The sequence below is a fragment of the Nyctibius grandis genome, chromosome 5 (genome assembly GCF_013368605.1).
Source record: "Nyctibius grandis isolate bNycGra1 chromosome 5, bNycGra1.pri, whole genome shotgun sequence".
In the NCBI taxonomy this organism is placed as follows: Eukaryota; Metazoa; Chordata; class Aves; order Nyctibiiformes; family Nyctibiidae; genus Nyctibius; species Nyctibius grandis.
In genome coordinates this window covers 59534118-59560562 of record NC_090662.1, presented here as the reverse complement: position 1 = coordinate 59560562, position 26445 = coordinate 59534118, and the positions used below count along the sequence as shown (strand labels likewise).

Below are 26445 nucleotides of genomic sequence, written 5' to 3'. Positions count from 1 at the left end.
TGGGTGAGAGAAAAACTGCTATTGTTTAGCCCCGGGTGCAAGCTAAACAAAGACAACTGGTCATCTGAGGGTGTGGGGAGCAGCAGCATTAACTTGTGTGGGTTATTTACTGTGCGATTCTCAGACAAGGCAGGGCAGGGTTGGAGTGAAGGAGTGAGTTCTCTGTCCTCTGCACCCTGCTTGCCTGGCAGTGCTTTACCAGCATCCACTGATGGTTCCCTGGCCTGGGTGACACACTGGTTGTGTCGGTGGTGTGGGACACGGACAAAGGGGCTGCTAGGGTGACATTAGGTACCAGCCACGCTAAAGGCATTCCTACCACCGAAAACCCAATCCTTAACCTCCCACCAAGGCTTCTAGGAAGCCGTGTGCATCCTCGGTTACGTTGAAGACGCACAGCTCCAGTTGCGCATCTCTGTGGGGCTCGCCTTGTTTCAGGGACGCCACGTAGGCACCCGCACGCCGACGGTTACCGGGCATCAAACCCGTCCGTGGGTCTGAAGTTGGGGGGTTGGTGGGTGTTTTTCATCTGTTTTGTTGTTTACACAAGCTTCTGGGACTGAGAGAGCTAATCCAGAACCACGAGAAGGGACGGGCTGGACCCGCCAGCACTGCCCTGAGCCGTGCCCGGGGAGCCGGCAGCGGGGCCCGGCCTCTCCTCCGCTCCCGGGCGGCACCGCCTCAGGCGCCATCGCCGCGCCTTCCCGCCGCCGTGGCGGGAAAAGAACTACAGCTCCCGTCGTGCCCCGCGGGGAGAGCGGCGAGAATAAGCTCTTCGCTGATTGGCTTTCTTTTCCCGGCTCCCGCCAATCAGATGCGCCGCTGAGGGGGGGGTAACGTGCTCCCCGCGCGTGAGGCGGGCTAGCGGCGTCTGAGCAGTCATGGAGCAGGACAAGGGGGAGGTGAGCGGCGGCCGGGCCGGGCCGGGCCGGGGGCTCCTCTGGGGCCGGGAGAAGGCCGCCCGCTCCTGCAGCCGCGGAGTTGCCCGCGGGGTGCTGGGGAAAGCCTAGGGGCTCCGGCCTGGGCCGCCTGGTGCCCTGAGGGAGGGCGCGAGGCCCGGGCTGTGTTAGCGGGGTAACGGCTGCCCGCGGCCGGGAGGGGGCGGGGGGCGCCGGGCCGCCTCCTCCCGGCCCCTGCGCTGTGGTGGTGGCCGCTCGCCCCGCCTCCGCGCTGCCGAGGGCCGGGCTGGTGCTGGAGGGGGTGATGGGTCTGACCCGGGCGGGACAAACCTCTGCGTCCCCCTCACCTCTCTGGGGGAGGTTGCGCGTGGTGCTGCCCTTGCTCGTCAGCCCTGGGAACTTGTAACATGTCCCCAAGTTTCATTCGTGTTTGGTGGAAGAGCTTCTGAATGGAGGTCAGCTACGGACTATGCAGTTTCCAAAGAACATGAACTTTCTCCAGAGTCGAAGCAGAGTTTGTCCTGCTGACATCCAGGCTGTACTGGTCATGTGAGCTGTGGTGGCCAAAGTGTGCAGCTCTGTGCTCTGCGCTGGAAGTTTGCGATGACTTTAATATTGATAGCATCTGCACTGCTGTGCTGTGTTACTGTGTTGGGAGAAACAGTGCCTGGAAGAATGCAGTCTCCTCTGTCTTCATCAGCACAGCAGTGTAGTTCTCAGTGTTCTTTCCATGTTCCTGAAACCTTTTTTCTAGGTATCTGTAGCTCTGTGGCTGTCTGTTTCCTCTTGGGAAGTGAAATGCAGCCTGTGAAATACCTGTAAGGGGACCTTCCCTGCTAGCTATTCAGATTCCTGCCTTTGGGGTTGTTATGTGGACTCATTGCTCACCCAGAGGCCTCTCCCTGGTCCAGGAGGCCCCCCAGCAGTGAAGGCAGCCTTGTTGTGGGGTGTGGTGTAGAATCTGTTTTAAAGCAAACTGGCTCTTTTTTCAGTTGGTGTCTACCTCCTGCCACAAGACTTCATCTTTGGAGCGGACGGAGGAGGAAGGTGATGATGAGGATGAGGATGATGAATTGGGCATGTTTGAGGGTTATGACACCTTCCGGGGCTACAACAGCAGCATGGGCAGTGACAGCAGCTCCTGTCTGGATGAGTCTAGTGATGATGAGGTGGCAGACCGGGAAGCTGGAGAGCTTCCGAGCTCTCCTGTGCACCAGCCATCCACAGGCCGGCCCACAGAGGACAGCGGCTCCGAGCCAGGTACTGCGTTGCCTGCCGGTTCTACCTAAAGCACATGGGTGATGGGAAGAACAAGGGCTGGGGGAATCCGAAGGGTGCGTGACTGCATCTTGAATATGCTTTAGGAGCAGTACTGGATTGAGAATGCATTTTCTGGGCTACGTGGGGGAGCTGCTATGTGTAATGAGGGTTACCTGGGCTCAGCTCTGTCCTTGTAGTGTATCGACCCCGACAACTGCTCGTGTTTTTGTGCCTTCCTTCTCTCAGCTGTGTGCGAGATGTGTGGGATTGTGGGCACCAGGGAGGCTTTCTTCTCCAAGACCAAACGTTTCTGCAGCGTCTCCTGCTCCAGAAGCTACTCCTCAAACTCCAAGAAGGCCAGCATCCTGGCCAGACTGCAGGTGGGTCAAACCCCTTCCTTCTTCCCTGGGAATGGATCAGGAGGTGCCTGTATGCAGGGGTACGTGGTTGCTTTCTAGTTAAAGATCAGACTGCCATTACCAGTGGTTTGTTCTTCCTGCCTGAAGCCCACCATCAAGGTTTAAAAACCTTGAGTAAAGAGTATCTTGATAAAGATCTTGAAACCTTGATAAAGAGTATCATAATAATAATAGAAATAATTAAATATATACAAATATGTACAAAACCAAGATTGAGCTCCCTTGATGACGATCATGTCACCACTGGGGCTGCAGGGCAGGCTCTGGGAAGTCCTGGGCTGGACTCAGTGGCAGATGGGAACTGGATTCAGGAATGCACAGATTGGGATCGAAGGCAAGAGAAAAACAGACAGAGTCCTCTTTGGACACCGGACATAGAAGAAGAGAGTGTGACCCTCGTGATCCCTCAGCTTTAAACTGAGAATGATGTGTTTGGGATGCAATACCTCATTGGTCAATTTTGGGTCACCTGTCCTGTCCACTCCTCCCTGGAGGTGTGACTCTTCTGTGGCCTTTCACTTGTGGACCATGAGGAATTTAGCAGTGACCTTGGTTTCTGTAGGAAGAAGTATAAGCAAGAGCCTTTCTGCATAACATCCCTACCGTTACCTTAGTAATAACTATAAACTTTGAGCGTTATCAATCCTGTCTGAAAAACATGCAGTTAGTTTCAGAAAGTGCAGTTACTTAGAAGAAACTTAGCTGAAAGGAAAAATCACTGAAAGGAAAATTGGTTCTGTCCTAATCCAAACCAGGACATCCCCAGAGAAAGCATGCCAGCTGAAAGGTGGTGCTCCCTAGAAGCTGAGGAAGGACACGTTGATATTTTACCTGTTGTTTCTTCGTGTTCCTGTGAGCATTAGTAAAAACTGTAGGAACCTGAAAATTGTCCCAAGGAAGACACGCATGCCCTACTGGCCAGTTGCAGGGACTGACTTCTTCTCCTGTGCCACTAATGTTCCTAATGTTCCTCCTTTTGTAGGGGAAGCCACCAACGAAGAAAGCTAAGGTCCTGCACAAGGCAGCCTGGTCGGCCAAGATCGGGGCCTTCCTCCATTCGCAGGGCACGGGGCAGCTGGCAGATGGGACACTGACAGGCCAGGATGGTGAGTGTAGGAGGCATGAGGAGATGCAGCTACTGGGGCCGCAGAAATGGGGAGACCTGGAGGGCTGTAAACTCTACAGCCCTCTTCCTCACCTCTGGTACACTGCCTTGTGCTGAAACGATGTGTGTGGATTGCTCCGACACAGCCTGGCAGGACACGGGGCACGTCTCTCTCCCCCTCCCTGCCAGTGCTAACGGAACCCTGGTGGGTTCCTGCTCATCCGCTATTGCAGCCTCATCCTTGCTCCTCATGCGACTTGACCTGGAGCATAAGCTCTCTAGTCACACTCTCACGAGGTACTGGCAAAGGTGACCTAAAGGTGCCCTGCTGCTCCCAGCCATTCGCTGCCCCATTGCCTGTGGGGAGTTTTATTTAAGCTGAGTCATTCACTGATCGACTTGAGGAACAACCAGTCGCTGCAGCTGAAGGAGTAGCGAGCTGCTGCGTTAGGGCAGAAGTGAGCCCCAGGGGGAGGCGGCAGGGATTGATCCCTGAGCAGACTGCTGCTGGAGCAGAGCTGTAGCCTTGGATCAGGAGTCACTCTGGGATTAATATCCCAGTGCTTCACTCTGATTTTCCCAGCACCCTCTGGGGAAGCAAGTGCTGCTGGTAGGACCCTGCAGTGTTGCTGCAGAGAGGCAAAGCTGCTAAGTGATTTAGCATTGACATGATGCAGTCTCCACTCTCAGCCCTGGGCTGGATTTGACCGCTTTTTTTTGCCCCTCGTGTTTCCCCTTCCCCAAAAGCAAGTGACAGCAAGAATTGATTAATATTGTGCCTCTTGCCGGGACTGGTCCACACGCACTTGTGGGATCTAGTTCCCTACCAGGGAAAATGCACTGGAATGCAGAGTCCCTGTGTGCTGGGGCAGAGGGCTCTGTTCCTGAGCAGGCCACAGCGTGGCTGCAAGCTGTAGTCCAGAGGTAACTGAGCGCTCTATGCCCTTTCTATAATCTCACCTGATTTTCTTCTCTCATGTCTGCTTATAGCACTCGTCCTGGGCTTTGACTGGGGAAAGTACCTGCAGGAGCACGACTTCAAGGCAGCTCCTGTCAGCTGCTTCAAACACGTGAGTTCTTCTTCTTTGCTGTGCCTCTCCATGTGCATGGGACATGCCATATGCATGCGCCTCCCCTGTACTCCTGTGACAAGTGGTGGGGAGAGACCTGGGAGCTGGTTATTGAGCCCCAGCTGATGCAAGGAAAAAAGTTTGGGCTTCTCACAGCTAAGAATGGGAGTCCCACAGAGGGACCAGGAGTTTTGGAGGAGGAAGCAGAGGGGGACTTGGTAGAAGTACTGGTGGTGGTGATGGCCCAGTGCTGGCTGGGGACAGAATTAGTTCTGACTGGGGAGGATAGCAGAAAGCTCCTGGTTGCCTTTGCAGTTTATGTGGGTGAGCACAGCCCAGGGTGATGGGCAGGGAGGAACTCTGCTTATATGGGCCTGGCAGTAACTGCCCCTCCAGCATGTCTGGTTCCTGTCATACTGATTTGCAGTCCTTGGGGGCCAAGTAGCCAAGGCAGATCCATGGAAGAATGGTAGTTCTTCAGTATTATAGCAGCCCCAGCCTCTCTGTATATTAAGACTCACTTGTTATGTTCCTTTTGAGCTGTGATCTCTGATAATACTAACAAAAATTGTGTTTTTCTTGAGGATCAGTCAGGAAGACGCAGCAGTTTGATGGTTAGGGATTTTGATACCATAGAGGAATGGCGGCAGCTACTTTGGGATAATAGGACAGCTGGCAGTGAAATAGTTAAGTGTTGCTATATGATGTTCTGCCTTTTGGAATCCTCTGTGAACACCCCAGTGAGATATTTGGGACAGTTTGGTTGCATTTCAAGGTGTTGACAGATACAGGAAGGGTAAGGCATGCAAACCTGGGCCTAAGATGAAAGTGTAGCTGCCTAAAACATGGTTCTGAAAGCTGGAATGAGCGCCTGAGCCCTGCTCTGACTGTCAGCATCCCTCTCCCAATGTGGCTGCCTCAATCCTTCAGGTGCCGCTCTTCGATCAGTGGGATGATGTGGTGAAAGGTATGAAAGTGGAAGTGCTGAACAGTGATGCCGTGCTCCCCAGCTGCGTGTACTGGATTGCGTCCGTCATCCAGATTGTAGGTATGTCTCCAGTGTAAGTCCTGACAGCTGGGATTGGCTAACCTCTGAGGGAAGATTTGGAGAGCCAAGTGTAGCTGGGCAAGCAAAACATCAACTCTTAGGAGCTCTGCAATTGCTGAAAGATTTTGGAATAGGAAATGCCATGGTGCGGGGGTGGGAGGAAACCAGCATCTGGTTCCTGTTCTGGTTGCTGGGCTCTTTGCGAGCGCAGTTCTACCTCCAGAATGGTTGGAGAAGCTCTGATAACCTCTGCACAGCTCTGAAGGCCATGCTGTAGGAAATAAGCCTGAGGTGCCCAATGGGAAGAGGATAAATTTTTGGCCTCTAATGCCTTTCTCTGGTTGTCTGCTCTGTCCTGGTAGGGTACAGGGCCCTTCTGCGATACGAGGGCTTTGAGGATGATGCTGCCCACGACTTCTGGTGCAATTTGGGCACAGTGGATATTCACCCCATTGGCTGGTGTGCTGTCAACAGCAAAATCCTGGTACCACCACAAAGTGAGTGTGGGGCAAGAGGGGTCAGCGTGTACCTGGGCTTGCAGGAGCCTTGGTTTATGCCTAGTGCAGTGGGACAGGTGCTCCCATTGTATGTGGGACCACAGCTCCATTTGTGCTCTGAGTTACAAGGAACAGTTAGTTCTTTGGGAAGCTGGAGACTGCTTGGACTGCTCCCTCTGCGTCTCCCTGTGGTTGACCCTGGGGGTGCTGGATGCAGAGCTGTGTCAGACCCAGGGACAGAGGCTAATGCAGGTGGCCATTCCTCATTCTGACCCACATGGTGGCTATGCTTAACCTCTGGGGGAACTTTTATGTCCTACATCCTGGACAGTGTCTCTGGGAAGTGCACTGGATCCAGCTAGCAGGTAGGAGAGGGGTGCCAGTATAGCAGAATTCAGGCAAGCTGAGATTTGCTTGGTATGGTTCATGTGTTTTTGTTCTAATACCACTTCCACATCAAGATCAATGGAACTGGGTGTCTGCTTGGCCCAGTCCGTTCTGTAACAGCGATCACTTGCAGCCAGTTGTGAGGGCGAGCTTGCAGAACAGGGTCTGCCTGAGAGCAGGTACAGGATCTGAATGTGAAGGCTGTTTAATGCAGATGGACTGTCAGAGAGGAAGAAAGGTGTAGCATGGTGCTGTAATTCCTTCAGTCATAAAGATGTGCTTTTTCCCTGTGCATATGTAGCTATCCATGCCAAGTATACTGACTGGAGAAGTTACCTCATGAAAAAACTAGTGGGAGCCAGGACCATTCCAGTGGATTTCCACATCAAGGTAAATGTGAGAGGCTGTCATGTTATGTGTGGAAAAGAAGCCAAAGCCAAGAGATGTGTGTGCAACATGTCTCTTCTGGTTCTGATCTGTGCGACTCCTCTATGTGTCCCCTTGAAACCCAGGCAGGGCAGGGGGAGTGAGACATCTGTCATGATCCTGTAGGTAATGGCACAGCCCCTATGGTCAGCACCACCATTTCTCCTTTGGGTCATAGATGGACTTTAAGAGCTTGAGACCCTTATGATCTCTTTCATGAGTGAAAAAGACATGCAATTCCCCACTCAGTTGCTGCTGAACAGAAGTGACATCAGTTTCTCACATTGAGAACATTCACACAAGGTGCTGGCTGAGCATGGCTGCTGGGCCAGGGTGGGGGTAGCTGTTATGGGGCAACAGGACAGGGGAGTCTTAGGGTGCATGTGTCCAACCGTGCTGTCCTGTGTGGGGCTGGCAGCTCCCTGTTGCCCTGATGAACCCACTCCCATGCATCCCCTCCCAGAGGTGTCTGCCAGTCAGCTTTGGGCATCGCAGGGGGTTGGCCAGCATGTCTGTGGGGAAAACTGTTCCCTGAAGAGTTTGGAGAAGGAAAACACCAAGTGCGATTGATCTCATCTCTTCTTTTGGTTGTTGCCAGATGGCAGAGAGCATGAAGTGCCCGTTCCGGCAGGGCATGCGGGTGGAGGTGGTGGATAAGAACCATGTGTCCCGGACGCGCATGGCAGTGGTGGACACGGTGATCGGGGGCAGACTGAGGCTCCTCTATGAGGATGGCGACAGCGATGATGACTTCTGGTGCCACATGTGGAGTCCCCTCGTCCATCCTGTGGGCTGGTCACGGAGAGTGGGACACAGCATAAAGAAGATGGGTAGGTATCAGGCCACCACAAGCATCTGGTTTGCTGTGAGATGCCTGGGCCCTGCTGTTGACACCAGTCTTGACATGCCGAGAGCCAGGCAGTTGCCTCAGGAGCTGACAGATAAGGTCTACACAGTCATGTGTCTGCTGCTTTTCCCCTGGACAGATAAAAGCCTGGCGATCTCCTGCCACAGGTCAGGAGAGGGGGACTGGAGGGTTTCTTACCTGAAGCAGGTAGTCTGTCCCCACAGTGTGAGAATGCAGAGTCTGCAACATCGAAGGTGTTTATAGTCTTTTTGAGGAAATTTATGCTGGCTTCTGTAAGACCGAATGCTGTCAGGTTGTGTTTTTCTGGACTTTACAGTGAGGAATTCTTGATCAGCTTAGACTGGCAGAAAAAAAAACAAACCTCAAGCCCTGTTGATCCTTTTGGCTGTGTCTCCCTTTCTTGCTGCTTCTCCCTGATGATTACAGCTGCATGTAGAGGTGTCATCACTAGCGCTCAGGAAGATCATCCATCTGCTTTTCAGCAAGCCCTGCATCACAGCCCATATTATGAGAAGGTGTAGAGGGACTGACCTTTTTATTACTCTTCTCATGGTCTCTGATCTAGTTCTTTTAAGGCAGCTGAGCCAGATCATTAATAGCCAGTGTGTTTTCTTACTGCAGTTGCTACAGGTTTCTTACCTCTCTTTGTTTCTTCCGTTCCTCACAGAAAAACGCAATGACATGGCAAACCATCCCACCTTCCGGAAGATTTACTGTGATGCTGTCCCCTATCTGTTTAGGAAGGTAGGACAAGTCTGCCTTTCTGTGTTGGCCACAGCAAAGGAAGCAATGATACCACTTCCTTCCTTGGGTATATACACTGCTGTGTGGGTTGTTGAGGATGGCTCATTTGTCTCTCTTACAGCAATAGGGCAGTAAGGTGTTTTGGGGCTTCAAGGCTGTGGTTGGGCAGGGGCAGGTCAAAATAGAAAGATGGAAGAACTAAAAGACGACAACACATTGAGGGACTCAGTTGAAGGGCAAGCAGTTGCTTGGAGCTTTGAGTTGGAGAGGGAAGATGATTGTATGGGAGAGACCAGTTCAGATGAGCTGGATCATACTGGTAAGGACTGAGATGAGAAGGAAGCTTGCGCTTTGCTGTGGAGCAGTGGCTGAGTGCAGGGCCTGGCTCTCTGACTGACCAGAGCCTTAGCAGGAGATTGCTGATACAAACACAGCGTTGGTTTGGCTACCTCTTTGTATTACTTGTAATTTTTCTTTTTTCCCCTCCCAACTTGGGTTAAGCCAAGTAAAGAAGCTCTAATCCTGTTTGCACTTGGTGCGGTTGGTGTCGGGATGGGACTGTCCCATACCCTTGACAGCACGTGGTATACCAGAGTCTCCCTTAGGTACGAGCTGTCTATGCTGAAGGTGGATGGTTTGAAGAAGGCATGAAACTAGAGGCCATTGATCCACTGAATCTGGGCAACATTTGTGTGGCCACTGTTTGCAAGGTAAGTTCAGTGGGCAGAAAGGGGTCTACCATGTTTACCTGAGATAACCCAGCCTCTCCTCAGGTCTTTGCAAATGAATAAGATTGGGTAGGATTTTGCATGAGGGAGAGGAGAGGAAAGGGCTATCAAGAGAGGTAGGCAGCTGGTGTGTGGAGGGAACTGGGGCATTACCTCAGAGGTCTGAGAAGCTCATGAGACCAGCAGTTGTCCACTTGCTCCTAAGTGGACAGCATGAGGATGTCCGTGCTTGGTCTGCAAGCTAACTGTCCAGTGTGTGTGACTGGCAGCCACCCTTCCTTCACCCTTGGGCATGCAGTAGGGAAGACTTGTTCTCCAGTTCTTGGAGTGCATAAAGAGAGCCCTCTGTAATGGTGCCTTGAGGAGAGGAAGGAGAGGGGAAGAGTTGTGGGGTGACCTCTGTGTGGGGAATGGGGTGTATCTGTATTGGCAGCATTCACTGGTGCAGGAAGCTGAGGATGGACGTGTTTCCTGCAGTCTCTCTTGATGAGGTGGTAGTGATCTCTACTTCTGTGCTAGTGTTGGGAAGGAAATTGCTTGGCCAGGTTTCCTCAGTGAGGTGTGTTGCATGTCCTAAAGCATAGCATTGACTTGGGCTTTTCCTGCTCCATCAAGCAGCTGTTTGCCCTCATAGAACCCAAGCAGAGGACTTTGATACTTGGGTTTCAAAGTCAAGGCAGGGGGATGCTAGAAAAGCTCTTTGTGTCTGTAAAATGTTCCCTTCAGCCATTGCTTGAAAATGTGAAGAGGTTGGGGCAGACGTACCTATCACATTTGGTAGGCACCAATTACCAGTGAGTGACAGGATGGGACAAGTCTTGTTGCTGTTCAGGAAGTGGCAAGTCTGAAGGTGGTGCCCTTTCCTTCTGTCCAGTAGCAAGTTCATGACCTGGCTGGTGAAGAGGGCCTCTGGGCTGCCAATAAAATCTGTTTCTAAGGGAGAACAGAGCTCCCGACCGTTTATGGCTGAGTCCTTTTCACAAGGCTATTAGTGTTGGTCCCAGTCCTGCAGGAATTGCTGCTTTGGGGGTTGGCTTGTGTTGACTTAACATACGAGGAGAAGCTACTGCATGCCCAGGAACATATAACATTGCATTTTACTATCTAGTGGCAATTGTGATCCATCTGTGGGGACTCTTGGGAGGATCCTTTGAGAGGAGAGGCTTTAGAGCAAGCAAAGCTCTACATTCATGCCCTTCACTCCTACCTCAGGTCCTCTTGGATGGGTATCTCATGATCAGCATTGATGGAGCCACGTCTGCTGATTGCTCTGACTGGTTCTGCTATCATGCCTGCTCACACGCCATCTTCCCTGTCAACTTCTGTCAGAAGAACGGCATTGATCTGACCCCTCCAAAAGGTGAGATTGGGACTCTGCCCGGTGGTACAAACCTGCGTGCAGAATCTGCTGGGCTGTGCTTTTCTGAGAGGTGTCAGGTTCAGATGATCAAAAACTCAAAGTCCCAATCTGCCTGTTTTTCAGGGAGATAGGGATGGTGCAGAGAGCCAGTTCCGTTTGAGCTCTGGCGATATACCAAGTCTTGGTACTTCATGGAAGGAAGTAACATCTCCAGAGGGCGTTAATGGCATGGTGGTTAGCTCCTGGAGGATCAGTGGGAGAGGTGTACAATCCCCAAACTGAACAGAATCAAAGGTTTAAAGGACAAGGAGGGTGGGAAGGGATAAGTAGAGCCATTGCTGCATGACTCAGTACTTAAAAGTGGCAGGAGTCACCTCTATTCTTGTATGAATAAATCTGAGATGAGTATTTCTTCAAAATCGTGAGAGGCAATCACCCTAGGAGTGTTTTTACTGCCTCGTCTGGCCATACCCAAAAGGGCGTGCTCTGCATTTCTGTGTTGCAGCACTTTTGTGCAGGGCTATTCTGTCTTCCTTTGATGTTTGTGCTGGTGGGAGAATGGTCTTAGTGGTGTGTCTTGAACATACTTCTTCCTGCCTGCTGCTTCTCCTCACCTTGCTCTGTGGTCTGGATATGTGACTGACACAGGTGTTCAGAATTGCAGCTCGCACTTTTCTGTATTTGCCCGCTGGAGCGGGGTGCTGGACTGCCATGGAATCTGTGCACTAGACCAGGCATCCAAGATCACAGGATCACAGAATGTTAGGGATTGGGAGGGGCCTCGAAAGATCATCTAGTCCAATCCCCCTGCCGGGGCAGGATTGCCTAGACCATATCACTGTATGTGCTAGTTAGTGAAACTGCTTTGCAGCCAGTTGCTATGCCTCCTTCCTTCCTGTTCTGCCTTTTCTCCCAGCTGGTCTGCCCAGTAACTGACTTTTTCCCGCTGACCATTTCTTCCTGCTGCAGGGCTAGATGCAAAGACCTTCGACTGGGAAAGTTACCTGGAAAAGACTATATCAAGACCTGCTCCAGCACGGCTCTTCGACACAGTGAGTGCTGCCAGAAAGAAGAGATGTGTAGGGATGTTGCAGTCAGCAAGAAGGAGCACAAGAGCTCTGACTGTCACAGAATTGTACTGGGGAGTCCAGAAATGGTCACAGCACTCCAGGTGTGGCCTCACCAGTGCTGAGTAGAGGGGAAGGATCCCCTCCCTCGACCTGCTGGGAACAGTCCTAATGCAGCCAAGCATACCATTAGCCTTCTTTGTCCCACGGACATGTTGCTGGCTCATGTTTAACCCGGTGTCCACCAGGACTCCCAGGGCCTTTTCTGCCAAGCTGCTTTCCAGCCACTCGGCCCCCAGCATGTGCTGGTGCCTGGGGTTGTTCCTCCCCACGTGCAGGATGTGGCATTTCCTTTTGTTGAACTGCATGAAGTTCCTGTCAGACCATTTCTTCAGCTTGTGGAGGTCCCTCTGGATGGCAGCACAACCCTCTAGTATATCAGTCTCTCCTCCCAGTTTTGTGTCACCAGCAAACTTGCTGAGTTTAACATGATCCTCTGTCATGTCATCTAGATAATTAATGAAGATGTTGAACAGGATTGGACCCAGTGTTGACCCCTGGGGTACACCGCTGGTCACTGGCCTCCAGCTAGACTTCTTGCCACTAATCACCACCCTCTAGGCCCAGCCACTCAGCCAGTTTTCAGTCCACCTCACTGTCTCCTCATCCAGCCCATACTTCCATCAGCTTTTCTTTGAAGATCTTATGGGAGACAGTGTCAAAAGCCTTGCTGAAGTCAGGGTAGACAATGTCCAGTGTCTCTATTGGGCTGCTCTTTGGTGCCAGCCAGCACTTCTAAGGAGAGCCCAAGGCACAGAAGTCTGTGCTTTCCAAGTAAAGGCCCCGTTTGGCTGGTCAGGACAAGCAGTGTTGTGCCTCTGTGGGTGTAATGATATCTTGGTCCCTCTGAGTGTGACCTCCGATTCTCTAGTGTTTCCAAGAGCTCCAGGCTCCTGGTGGGTTCTGCACTGCTTATTGCCTGTGGACATGTGGCTGGCACTTGGGTGGAGAGGGTCTGCTTTGCATCAGCAAAACTGCTGCAGCACCTGGATCTGTGGCCATCTTTCTGATTTTGCCAGGCTGTCTCAGGTTAATGGGTTTGATCGCGTGTCCCTTAACTGCTGCCTGCTGCTCCCCCAGGTCAGGATCTTGTTTCTAAAGGTTGGGCTGAGATAAACTAAGGACACAGCTGGCCTTGGATCTGTTCCTGTGTGCCCCCTTCGGTTAAACACCTGGTTGGTTCTGTTGTGTGACTGTGGGCTTGTTCTCTCTCTGCTTGCTTTAAGCTGGAGGCAAGCTTGTAGCTGTTCTAGGGTGCTGGTGGCCAGGTGTGGGTTTGGACTGGGTATGATGGCCTTGGGTTTTCTTTTTTCATTTTTTTCTGCACCCAGGACTGCCCAAACCACGGCTTCGTGGCAGGCATGAAGGTGGAAGCAGTGGACCTGATGGAGCCCCGGCTCATCTGTGTGGCCACAGTGAAGCGTGTAGTCCAGCGTCTCCTTAGCATCCATTTTGATGGCTGGGACAATGAGTATGACCAGTGGGTGGACTGTGAGTCTCCAGACATTTATCCTGTGGGGTGGTGCGAGCTGACAGGCTACCAGCTTCAACCACCTGTTGTTGCAGGTGAGTGAAGATTTGACTGTGGTTTCTAATGCTAGAGGCAAAGGTTTCCTTCCTCCTGCTCTGAGTGGCTTCTCCTTTTTGGGCCTTGTAGGAGGGAGAAAATTGCCTGCTTGATTTGCACTGACTACCGTAAGTCTTCCTCTGCTGCCACGCATTGTAGCAGCTGGCAGAGGGAGGAGTCTGTGGTGGGGAGAAAACAGCCTGAGATTTGAGGTTGGCTCTGTTTTCCATCTGTTCCCCCACCTGCACACCAACAGAGAATTGCTCCTGATGAAGTCAGGTAGAGTTCCAGGTGGTCCTGTCCCTGCACAGCTCCCTTTTACTAAGTGTACCTATAACCTCAGCCAGGTAGCAGGGGGAGCTCAATCCCTGCTCCCTTTTCTCATAAATTCTCTGACTCTGTCTGTGAAAGGTAAGAGCATCCCTCTTCAGAGTTTATTCCTTCCCTTGTCGCAGGGAGGCCACTGCCTCGCCTTCGCAGATATTTTCCATCTTGTCCCAAGCTATGAATCTTGTTTCTTTACTGCCCCTGCCAAATCTCTAGTGGGCCTCTCTCCCCTATGCAGCCCCAGCCGGCCACCCTGGGCCCTCGCCTGGAAGCACAGACAGCAACTGCGCCAGAGCCTTGCTTTTCCCTCAGCTGGTTGTCTCGGGAAGAGGGCGTCGGCTCGGGGGGATGGGTGTATCTTGTTTCTCGCTTATGTCACTTCATCCCAGTTACCTACTGGTTGTGGGACTTGGCTTTCGTTTCCCTCTCGTCTCCATGACAGAGCCCACAACTCCAGTGAAGGCCAAGGAGGTGCCCAAGAAGAAGAAGAAACCCTATGGAAAGAAGAGTGAGTGATGTTTAATTAGTGCCCTCCCGCTCGCTCACAGGCTGGGCCCAGTTAGAGGAACCCTGTCCATGTCCCGTCAGAGCAGGAGAGAGAGGCCTTGTCTTGCTGTGGATGCCCTCACTCAGCTGTGGGTTTGACAACACAGCTTCATCCTTCTTAACTGCCCCCATTTCCTAAGAGAGCAGAGAGCTGTGTGTGTGGGAAGGATCTGTTCTGCAGTCTGTTTTCTGTTGGCTGAGGTATAGATGGCGCTTGCTTCCAGGTGTGAGGTTGTGCTGCTTTCCCCGCTGTGTCCGCAGTCAGAGGGAGACTGTTCACTGCAGCTGGAGGGTAGCTGGAGAGCAACCCTGCCTGCTTTGTGCTGAGGGAAAGGTGGCCGTAAGATGGCTGAAGAGGCCAGTAGTGGGGCTAGACCATGTTTATTGTTTCATCTTGTCGTTGTTGTCATTGTTGCAGTAGCTGTGGCAAATCATGTGTAGACAGGCAAGAAATTCCTTCCTGGTGGGGGTGGGTGGAGAGGAAAGGACATCTAAAGAATATAAAGACGTTCAACCTAAATAAAAAAGTCAGCTAAAAATGAAAACATTAATACTACAGTGTCCGTGCCTTGGAGCCAACGTGCCCATTGCCTAGGACTAGACCCAGACAGGTAAGCAAAGCTGACTCTAGACTGATTCCAACAGGACCCGCTCCTTGGAAGTTAAGCACACGCTGAAGTGCCTTGCTTTTAATGAAGGAGAACATGGAGGAGCATATTTTGAGATGATGACTATAGAGTTTTTCTCCAGTAGGCCAGCTGGCAGCTAATGACCATGTAGCTTCCTGGTCAGTTGTGCTGGTCCCTGGCCTGTGGTTTCTCAGTGGAGCGGGGTTGCTGATTTTCCACGGGAAAAGAAACACTTCCCCATGCTCTGTTATCTCTTTGTTAAGGGAAAAAGCTACCTGCCAAAACCCGCAACATGAAGCAGACTGTCAAGAAGCCTCCCGTCCCAAAGACGAAACGAGAAGCAAAAGCTGCCAGCAAGGCTTTGCCAGAGCCAGCATCCGACGAAAGTAAGGGAGTGAGTTAGTCTACCCAGCAGCCATGTGCAACTCTCACATATGCCCTGCTTGCCACCGGCCCTCCCAAGGCCTGTGCTGCTTCTTGGCGGTTAAGTCACGAGCGCCCTCAGGCAGGGAAGGGCCGCACATGATAAATATCCTTCCCCACTCCTCCAGAGAGAGTGGAAGAAAGCCTTTGCCAGCTTTCCTTGGGAAGCTTTGCCTCCTGAGGAGGTTTGGTGACACTAATATAGCTGCATATCTTGATGCTGCTGATGCCTGCTGAGGGCCTGGCTGCCCTACTGAGCAGTCTGGTTGTGTGATGTCAGTTAGGGAGGAGAGTCAAGATGGACATGTCAAAAGTGTGTTGTCACATCCCGGTCCCCATAAGGGCTTGTCGTAGCATGTGAACACAGCTCATCATGCTGAGCACCAAGAGGTGTGGTGACCAGAAGAGCATCTGGCAGCTGGGTCACCTGCCAACCTGAGTGGGTGCTGGGGAAGAGGATAGATGATGTGCTTTGTGCACATGGGGATGGAGCTTCATGAAGGTCCCCATTGCTCACAAAGGTTTAATTTGCCCTGTATGGACCCAGGCAGGTAGAGAACGGGCCACACTGGCTTTTCTTCCCTCGGCCCTAGGAGAAGTTGTTCTTGGAGCAGGCAGCTGAATGCTGACAGGGTTTAGTCCCATCCTGATTGCTGCTCTGATCATGGATAGACTTGTGCTGGCAAGACAGGGCTGCTTATGGTAAGGGACCCTCAAGAAGTGGGCTGGAAACCTGGGGCATTTTGAGTATGCATGAACAGAGCTGGTTTTGGGGTGCTGCAGGTAGAGCGAGGCAGCATGGGTTGGTTGTACTTATTTTTCCCTCTCTCTCTGTCTCTTGCTAGTCATTGCTGTGCAGGTGAAAGAAGAAACCATCGACCCCTCAGCAGAGTTTGAAGCCACAGAGCTTCCCATTCCCGTCGGCAGCATAAAGCAGGAGGTCACAGACTGATGCTGGAGTATCCCCCAGCTGCCCACAGCAGCTTGTGCTTCACCTTGTGACTCTTGGGGGAAAGTCCCGGCAAAGGGAAGCAGAGGACTAAAAGGGCCTTCCCTTTCTGAGGCAGACCACCCTGCAACATCACAACTCTGCTTTCCTGGTGTGCAAGAAAATTTCCCCCAGACTTGTAATTTTAAGCCCTGGGAAAGAGACTCGAGAAAGGCCGCAGGCATGCTGAGGAGCATGACTAGGATGGCTGCTGGGATTGTGTGTGCCTGGCTTTGAAGGCACCTTTCTAAGCAGGAGCTCCCAACGGGGAAAGAGGCTGCCAGAGCACGTAGGGGCAGTTTGGGTTGTCAGCTGCGGCTGGAGGTGGTGAGCTGCAGTCTGAGATGATGTGTGCAGGTCACGTGCATCAGGAAATCAGCTGCCCTCGTAGGACACTGGTGCTCTGCTCCCTGGTCTAGGACCTGCAACCCCCAAAAAAGTCAGGACAGGAAGAGTGAAAGGTGAAAACAAACCCAAAAAGGGATGATGGGTCTCTTCCAACCTGATTGATTCTGTGACGCCTCTTGAGGGAGCAAGAGACCTTTCTGAGTGTCATAATTCCTTGCTTTTGAACCCAGAACTGCAGAGGACATGGTGCACAGTTTGAATTTTTAATTTTTTAGCAGTCCTGCTGTAAATCTGATCTGTGATCTGTACCCTAAAGCCCTGTGAATTAAACTTGATGAAGAGGCCAAAGGCTTGTGCATCATTTTCCGGGTCACCAAAATACCAGGGTTACCCAAGATGGGAAGGAGAAAAAGGGCTGTAAGTGGGTGGGTGTAAGTGAATGGCAGTTTGTGTTTGGGGATTTTTTTATTTTTGAGGGGTGCAACAGGCTTTGTCTGTGCACTTGCCCCTGTCTGTGTGCCAGTTCTGCTGACTGTCACAAGAATGCAGAAGATAACTGCCTCCCTGGAAGTGTTCAAGGCCAGGCTCAATGGGGCTTTGAGCAACCTGGTCTGGTGGAAGGTGTCCCTGCCCACGGCAGGGGGGTTGGAACTAGATGATCTTTTAAGGTCTGTTCCAACCCAAACCATTCTATTCTGTGATTCTATGAATGCCATCTCCCATTTTAGAGCAAAACTGGAATGTTCCTCTCTTTCCCCAGAGGGGCCATCAAAGTTCAGGACAAAAATCAGAAAGGTCAGTGCAGTGACACTGACAAAAAAAAAAGTTTTAAATCTCCTGTAGCTGGTTCCTGTGACCTTCCTGCAGGTGAGGAAGCGCCCTGCCTGTTGGTGCCACTGTGGGGCCTGGCCGGCTACAGGGAAAGTGACTCGTCAAACCCTACAGGGAAATGGTGGCTGCCTAGGACACCGCCTTGGCCACAAAATGTCTGCCTTGGCCGTGCTCCACTCAAACTTCCAGGCGAGAGCTTGTGATGCCAAAATATTTCCTGCTTTGCACAGTGGTTCACGACCAAAACAAAAATGTTGGCAAGCTTACTGTCTAGAAAATATGGGGTAGAGACTGGGAGTAATTAACACAGCCTTCCTCTTTTCCCTACTAAAGAGGCAAACGGAGCCTGTAATGAGAGGGAAGAAGAGGCTGTGAGGGAGCAATGAAACACAAGTGGAAGGAGTGGGGAGGGTCTGTGTCAACCTGGGCATGAGAGCTGTGCCATCTCGGCCCCTCCCTAACTGACCACGGGGGTGGCCCTGGGCTCCTGGGGGATCCATGATGGGGTGAGTGTGGTGGGGGGTGTGGCATTTTTATTGAAGGCGTATAATGGGGCTTCCCTGCCTGCCTGCCGCTGCCTGCTTGCCTGTCACCAGCTTGAGACAGATGTCTTAATGCGGGAGGATCCCATTTCAGGGTGAAGCCATCCAGTTTCTCTCTTCCCCTCCCTCTTGGGCTGCCATCTTTCCCCAGCCTTGGCAAACAGCTGGGCTTGTAGGGCCACCTGTCCTTATAGGACGGTAATTTCCAAAGGCCTTTGGCTTTCTTCCTCCTGTTTTTTGCTACAACAGCTCCGTGCCCCACATGGTCATTTAACAGCTAGAAGTGTTTACCTTTTAAAGCCTTCCCAATTTGAACAGACTTCTGACTTTAAAAAAGAAGAATCGCCATGTGTTCCCCCTGGGGTTGGGGGGTCCCAGCCTGGGCTGCCATGGGGAATAGGTTGGGTAAGTTGCTTGTGAATGAGATGTGGGAACCACCCATCAAATTTTGCAGGAAATAGAAAGATTTTGATCTGCTTATGTTTTAATTCTGGAGATGCGGGGAATTCAGGCAGTGTTTTCACTGAGGATCATTTTTAAGTTTTCTACTCTAAGATTTGAGCCAGTGCAAGACCTTGCGTTGGTGCTGTTTGCAGTCCTGCTCAGGGCCCTTTAATCATTTCTGAAGCTGTGAAAGCTCAGTGGTCTTAAAAACAAAACCAAACTTGTGGATTCCAGCTTTTCTGCATGGCTAGACGGAGCCTTGGGGAGAAAAAGCAAGTATTTGGCTTTGTTCTTCAAGGCATCAAAGCGTGCTGCAAACGTTACGGAAGCTTTTTGCACCGGTTCTTTCCAGGGTAACGTGCCTCTGTGTCCTGCAAAAACAGGGTAACGTGCCTCTGTGTCCTGTTCTTGCTCAGCTTGCTTGCAGCCTTGGCCTTGTCAGGACTGGCTCCCCCAGCCTCGCCTCGGCCCCAGCCAGGGCAGGTTTGGAAAGTGGTGGAAAGCTTCACCTTCAGCCCCCGGGCTTCTGCAGGGGACCCGCAGGTGGCCCCTACGTGGAGGTTGAGTTTGTCGATCCACCTGGAAACATGGCAGGAGATCAGGAAAAGGAGCAGGACAGGGGAAAGGGAGAAGTGAAACTACTTGCCCATGAGTGGGCACGAGTCACCTCAAAGCCAGGCCAGGTTGCTCGGGTCCTCACCTGGGTCACCTTTGAATATCTGAGTATCTGCCACCACAGCTTGTGGCTGCTTTTTCCTACACCAGGAAAGCCCAAGCTACTTCCATCCTTGCACATAGACATGTGCTCCATCTCTCCAGCATGGGAGAAGACACAAAAGGGCCAGTGTGCCATGGGCTCATGCCTCTGGTGCAGTAGGGTCCAGCTGTCCCCCAGGTTGTCCCCTGGGTCCATTTCCCCCCTCATGGCACTCACCTGTGCAGGGGAAGGAGCTGGCAGTTGCAGTGGAAAGGCACATCCCTCAGGTTGAGGATCTCCAGCCCTGTGAAGTTGCTCATGTCGGGGATGTTGCTCATTTTGTTGCTCTCCAGGTAGAGGCTTCTGATCTTGGGACCAAGGCCAGCAAAGGCACCAGAGGAAATCTGTAATGAAGGGAGGGTGAGTCAGGGGGTTCCTGATGGAGGCAGGGGAGCAAATCTCTGCCCCTGCACTGCTAATCAGCCTGAGGGCCTGAGAGTGCCTGTCCTTAACCTGGAGGCCCCATGAAAGAGCTGTTTTAAACAGCAGCACATGTACTTGGGGACTCAACCAGTTTCGGTCACATTTTGGGACTCACTAAACCCCACTTAGTCTTCCTGCAAAGCAGGTGACATGCAGGAGAGCCTTAGAGGGATCCCTGGGCCCTGTAAAGGTGAATGGTCCTTACAAGAGTGGTGCTAACACCGCTTTCTTTAGAGGATGGAGGAATTCAGGGTAATAGCAGTGAAGAGTCCCACAGGATGGCTCATAATAAGAGCAGGAGAAATAAGGCCAGGGCTGGGGGAAGGGGGTAGTTTGGGGGGTGCTCTGGACCCCACTGAAACTGGCTAGCCTTAAGGACTGGAGTGAGTGAGTCTGTCCCAGGGGAGCTGAGGGACAGGTTGGAGCAAGACAACACGCCAGCTGAGCCCAAGGCAGCCTCTCTTCCCAGCCAGGCTGTGGAGCACCTCCTAAAGCCTTTGGGAGTTTGGGGACATCCATTAGGATGCCCCTATAGGTGCCACTAGCCCTGGGCGCTGGAATGAGATGGGACCTATGGCTGTGCTCTGTGGTGCCCCTGCCCCTTGGAGGGGTCCCAGCCACACACACCTCCTCCAGGCCCATGTTGTCCAGGTAGAGGTGCTGCAGGCTGGAGGCCACCGTCAGGAAGGCACCATCTCCCACGCGCTTGATGGGGTTTCGGGACAGCTTCAGCTTGCTCAGGGATGGCAGACCCCGCAAGGCCGCCGTGGGCACCTCCACCAGGTGGTTCCCCTCCAGGTGCAGCTTCTCCAGCATCTTGGCAGGAGCCAGGGCGGCAGGGGCAATGCGCCTGATGGCATTGCCGGCAAGGTAGAGCCACCGCAGCCCCCTGGCCCCAGCCAGATCCCCCTCCACCAGCTCCCTGATGGCGTTGTGCTGCAGGTGGAGGGAGATGAGGTTGGGCAGGAGCTGAAAGGCGCCCGCGGGCAGGTGGGTGAAGGCGTTGCGGTCCAGGTCGAGGTAGGCCAACCGCGGGGCTCCCTCGAAGGCAGCGGCTGCCAAGGTGGAGAGGCGGTTGTCAGTGAGGTAGAGGTAGACCAGGCTCTCCAGTCCCCGCAGCGCCCCGGGGTGCAGCGCCCTGATGCCGCAGCTCTGCAGGTGGAGGGACACCAGCTCCTTCAGGCCGGGGAAGGCGCCCGGCGGCACCATCCCGAAGGTGTTTCGGTGCAGGTCGAGGAGGCGGGTGTCCCCGGGGAAGCCCTGGGGGATGTCCCGCAGGTCCCTGTTCTCACAGGACCCATGATGGAAATCGGGGGAGCAGGTGCACCCCCGGGGGCACTGCACGCTGCTGGCTGCCCTTGGCCGCTCTGATGGTGTGGTGGGGCTGGGGGGTGGCCGGGGGTGGCCACATCTCAACTCAGGGGGCCTCAGGGAGTCCAGGGGCCGGCCACGGAGGGCAGGGGGTGCGGTGCAGGACCCCTCCGCCTGTACCCGTGCCCTTGCCAGCCAGTCGTGGAAGGGGCGCAGGAGGCAGGAGCAGAGCAGGGGGTTCCCAGCCAGGTTGACCCTCAGCAGCCCCCTGACCCCAGACAGGGGTGGCAGCCCCCGCAGCTGGTTTTCATGGAGGTCCAGGGTGCGCAGCTGGGGACTGTAGGCGAAGGCATTGGGCGCCACGTCCTGGAGGGCAGCGTGGTCCAGGAAGAGGTTCTTCAGGGAGGCCATGGCCAGAGCCTCCTCAGCCACGTAGGTGATGGGGTTGTGGCCCAGGTCCAGCCGGGTGGCCCCGTCCAGCCTGGCCAGGGCCTCACCAGGCAGCGCCTGCAGCTCGTTGTGGTCCAGGCTCAGCCTGCGCAGGGTGGGCAGGGCAGCAAAGGCCTCACTGCCCAGTACATGGAGGGCATTGTGGGACAGCTGGAGCCACCTGAGGGCCTGCAGACCCTGGAAGACCATGTCTGGGAGGTAGACCAAGGCATTCGCCCTCAGGTCGAGGACAGTGAGGGATCCCAGATGGCCAAAAGCACCTGACTGGATCTCCTCAATGCGGTTCCCCTTCAGGATGAGCTGCTGGAGGGAGGAGAGCCCGTCCAGGGACTCCTGGTAGAGGAGGGCTATGCCATTGGAGGCCAGGTTGAGATAGAGCAGCCTTCCCAGCCCCCGGAAAGCCCCTTCCTCCAGCCTCTCCACCTTGCAGTGCTGCAGGTCCAAGTGCTTGAGGTACGGGGTGGCAAGGAAGGCTCCCACCGGGATGACTGTGAAGCTGTTGCCCTGAAGATCCAGTTTTTTGGTGAGCTGTCAGTCACACAAATAAACCGCTGAGTTATCCCAGGGCTGCCATCCCCATCTCCTTCCTCCCATCCTCTCCCCATCCCCTCGCCCACCTCTGGGATGGCACCGGGGATGGCCGTCAGGTTTCCATTGAGGCAGAGGACGTGGGCACGGAGGTTGTCACAGATGCAGGGTGTGGGGCAGCGGGCGGCAGCCGTTCCCCCCAGCGGCAGGGCTGCCACGAGCAGGAGGAGCCCCCAGGAGAGGCTCATGGTGGAGAGCACCTGCGGCTGGAGAGAGATGGCAGTGAGGCCAGGAGAGGGGTCAGGGTCCCATACAGCCCCAAACACCATCACCTACTAGCACCAGGTGCCATGGGGGGCTGTTGCTGTGACCTAGTGCAGCAGGTCTCACCATCTCTTGCTCTCACACTGTGATTTTACAGGTTATAAATGAGGAAGAGAGCAGAAGAAAGAGAAAAGAAATATTTAGAATGAAAACTGAAGATCACAGCGAGCAGGTCTCCACTTGGACCTGGGTGTTCTGGTGGACAACTAGTTCACCATGAGCCAGCAATGTGCCCTTATGGCCAGGAAGGCCAATGGTATCCTGGGGTGCATTAGGAAGAGTGTGGCCAACAGGTCAGGGGAGGTTATCCTGCCCCTCTACAAAGCCCTGGTGAGGCCACATCTGGAGTACTGTGTCCAGTTCTGGGCCCCCCAGTTCAAGAAAGACAAGGAATTACTGGAGAGAGTCCAGCAAAGGGTTACGAAGATGATCAGAGGACTGGAGCATCTCTCTTACAAGGAGAGGCTGAGAGAGCTGGGTCTGCTCAGCTTGGAGAAGAGAAGACTGAGAGGGGATCTTACCAACACTTACAAATACCTTAGGGGTGGGTGTCAAGAGGAGGGGACCAGACTCTTCTCAGTGGTGCCCAGTGACAGCACAAGGGGCAATGGGCACAAGCTGAAACATGGGAAGTTCCATTTGAATACGAGGAGGAACTTCTTTACTTTGAGGGTGGCAGAGCACTGGAACAGGCTTGGTTTTTGTAAGGCAAGCAGGTATAGCCACCCAGGGGATGTGGTCACAGGGGCTTTCTCAGCTGCCGACTTCCTTTTAGTTGCAAATGTCCCAGCTCTGCCACCCTGGCCACCTCCCACCTCCCTCCCTGCACACTCCCTACTCCCCCTCCCAAACTATTCATAACAGGTTTTGGAATAGATCTCCACTGTTTAGCTGCAGGAAGGACAAGGTGGGTTTGGCTGGGCAGGAGCAAGCTCCTGGGGTGGAGATGCTGGCAGAGAGGCCAAGGCTGGGTCAAGAGCAGAGGAGGCAGTGGGGCCACAGATAGGACCAATACACCCCCCTAAGCTCTGTGGAACAGCAGCAGTGGGGTCTGCAAGGCTCAAACCCGTGGAGCCACTGTGGTGCCCATCCCCTTGCCCACTGTGGCTCATCGTCTCCCATGGTCCCATGCTCCCCCTCTGCCCTCCTGCCACCACCACAGCCAGCCCTGCCTCAGCCCCCACACACACTGGCATCACCCCCCCTGGCACCGCACAGCCACCGGCGAGTGCCACCAACGCGATGCCCCCAGTTCAGCCCCCGTCTCGTGCCAGACATCATCCCACCACCCTCTCCCACACACTTGGGGGTCACACACACAGGGGCTGGGGGTACCTGGACCTCAAGAAGTGGCAAAGGATGAGCGGAAAGCACCCCCCTGCCCCTCGTCCAGCGGCTGCTGAGCTCCTGCGCCGGTGTTTGCTCTCCTTGCAGACGCCAGAGCTGAATGGGCCCCATTGTGTTGCTTTCCCAGCAGCGCTTGCCAGACGGAGCCAGAAACATGGGAGGAGGAGCAGGGGAGGAAGGGTAGAGCACCCCTGGAGAGACGGCAGTGCCCCAGACATCGCCTCCCCCTCGCCTCGCAGGGGGCTGGGAGCACCAAAGCCTGGCGTGTCGCAGCACCAGCCCGGCCAGAGCCTGTGTGGGATTTGCACTCACTATTTCCAGGGCTCGGCCTTTCCCTTCCTGGCTGCAGAAGTCACAGGAGCTACGGAGGTACAGGCCAGAAAGGTGACATCCAGCCAAAACTGCAACGGCGGGTGGTAGGCCGGAGCGGCAGGACCGAGGCAGCTGGCAAGGCAGGCTGCAGGGCCGTGCCACATTACAGCCCTCCGTTCTCCTAATTCTGCTTCTCTGCCTGTTTCGGAGAGGCCAAGGGCAGCAGCGCCCGTGTGAAACAGTATTTCCTTGCAGAAGGGCCCACAGACCTTTGTTTTCCTCCCCGACTCCGTCATTTCTCGTTTTCGGCTCTGCGTTTTGCTCTCCCAGGGAACGCGAGCAGATCTGCAGCACGACAAAAATCTGAAAGATTTGATACTAATGTCTCTCTCCCGTTCAAGCCCTTCCCCTGTTCAGCTGTATCTGAGCTGCCAGAACCAGCATGTCCCATCCCAGTGTCATTTGTGGGCGATGGACATGCTGGCTGGGATCTGCAAGCCTCCCTACCCAGCCTCAACCCTGCTCCACTGTGCATGAAGGACACTGGGGATGCAGGTCTGGTGGGGATGAACCTGCACCAGGCTGGCAGGAGTCACCCTAGGGAGCTCGCTGCCTGCGCCGAATCACCAAGACCCGTTTCAGGGTGACGGCTGGGCTCGGGAAGGGCCAGGTGAAGGGTCCGGTGCCTGTTCCATATTACAGCTGCGCTCTGGCCAGCGCCAGTGCTCTGGCTGGTGGTCTTCACCCTGCCCCTGCTGTGTGCTGTCAGTGCGGCTGGGCCCTCGTGCCACCCTGAGCTGCTCCCAATCTGTCTAGCAGTGCTGTGTCCTGTGCCCCAACACCAGCTTATCCTCACTGCCCACTACCATCCCCATGCCACCACTGAGATGACCTTGCAGCACTGCATCTTCCCCACGCTCGAGGCCAGCTTCTTCCCAGACCTGCCAGACATCACTGCTCCCCACCTGAGGGGCAGCGGGGTGGAGCAGCTCCAGACAGGTGCTTTCAGGGGCCCAGGAGACCTTGACCACCTCCACCTGAGCTGCAACCTCCTCTGCCCCGCTGCTGGCCACCCTGCACTTCAGCAGCAACCCCATCCACCAGCTGATGTGGAACCACCCGCCGCAGCCACCATCACCCCCACCACAACTCTGGCCCCTGTCCAGCCCATGCTGCTCCCCCCTGCCTGCCCTCCTCACCATCTCCCCTGGTCAGGAGCCCCCACCCCTGCCAAGCCAAGCACTTGGGCCTGGGCTCTGCTGTAGGCCCATGGGGAGCAAGGCGTGGTACCAGCCACCGAGTGCCATGTCTGCCCTTTCCCCAGCCTCCCCGCAGGGTTTTAGTTTGTTAATTTGCCCAGCAACGACCTCGCCAGCTTTAGCTTCTACCGAGGCTGCAGGGAGGCAGGCAGTCTTGGCTCTCTCTGATGGGACATGAAGGCAGCACACTTGAACTTGGTGGGGTTTAACCCACCTCTGCCAGGCCAGATACTTTTGCTTTCCATTAAAGAAAATGTTTCACACCTTTGCCTGCGAGGAGCCCGATCCTCTTACTACCACTACGGGGTTTCACTGCTCACAGATGCACCCAAAACTGCTCCACACAGACAGAGTTCTGCACCACGGCTGCCTTCCTGGACTAATCAAGTCCAAATTAAAAATACTTCTGACAACAGCAGTGCTTTTGGGGTGAGATGGTTGCATAAGATGGGCTGAAGCAGCACTGGAATGACCCCACGTTCCTTCAGGGCACTGCTGGGAAACAGTCATCCTCTGGGAACAACTTCTAATGGAAACCAGAATTAGCAATTCCCATCCTCTTTTGTTTTTTCCCTAATCCTAAGGCATAAGCCAATTTTAAAGGACTTCTGAGTCCACATCCTACTTAGAAGTGAATCTGTCTTCTGCAGAGACTGTCACTTCTACCCTCACACACCCCTTTTCCCTATAGACATCTAATCTTGACATTGAATACCAGGAAAATCCTCTTTCTAAATATTGTTTGTCTGTGAAAGAAACTTAGGGATCAACATCTCACACTTGTTCTGCTCCTATGGCTTGGTTACCTAAAGCTTCCTGCACAGGTTCTCCCCCTGACCTGGCCCACAGGTCTTTGTGCAAGCAGCAGCATCCCTCTGACCTTCGCAGGCTCTGTCAGACAGCCTTGCACACATGACGTGCTCGATGGGACCCATTGCAGATGGCCTCCTGTAGAGGTTAACCCCTTGGCTCGGTCTCTGCGTCTCTGTTCTGCATCATGTTCCTTTTCTTCATGACTCTCCTCCAGGGCAGAGGGACATGAAGAGCAGCAAGAGGCCAGGGAGCTTCAAGGAAAGCTACGCTAGGTTCAAGACTTACAGAAAATACAGATTCTTTTATGTCTCGTTTTGCTCTCAAGCTCGTGGCAAAAC

The 26445-nt window shown here is 53.9% G+C and overlaps 2 protein-coding genes across 3 annotated transcripts; one reads left to right on the top strand and one right to left on the bottom strand.

Annotated features, from left to right (window-relative positions):
* Positions 1-835: 835 nt before the first annotated feature.
* On the top strand, positions 836-17114 carry L3MBTL2 (L3MBTL histone methyl-lysine binding protein 2). 2 transcript variants are annotated; one of them, XM_068400948.1, is made up of 17 exons: positions 836-902; positions 1892-2159; positions 2406-2539; positions 3561-3684; positions 4674-4753; positions 5684-5801; positions 6164-6298; positions 6987-7075; positions 7710-7941; positions 8647-8723; positions 9329-9433; positions 10664-10811; positions 11781-11863; positions 13270-13504; positions 14275-14340; positions 15271-15393; positions 16276-17114. In XM_068400948.1, the coding sequence occupies exons 1-17, from the start codon at positions 882-884 to the stop codon at positions 16380-16382; spliced, it is 2145 nt and encodes a 714-aa protein (XP_068257049.1). In that variant the 5' UTR covers positions 836-881; the 3' UTR covers positions 16383-17114. The 2 variants fall into 2 exon arrangements, with proteins under 2 accessions (XP_068257049.1, XP_068257050.1); XM_068400949.1 differs by lacking the exon at positions 14275-14340.
* Positions 17115-18903: 1789 nt separating this feature from the next.
* On the bottom strand, positions 18904-22300 carry CHADL (chondroadherin like). Its single transcript, XM_068401747.1, has 4 exons — positions 22142-22300; positions 20391-22052; positions 19518-19684; positions 18904-19162 (listed from the first exon to the last, which is right to left on the bottom strand). The coding sequence occupies exons 1-4, from the start codon at positions 22298-22300 to the stop codon at positions 18904-18906; spliced, it is 2247 nt and encodes a 748-aa protein (XP_068257848.1).
* Between the last annotated feature and the right edge of the window lie 4145 nt (positions 22301-26445).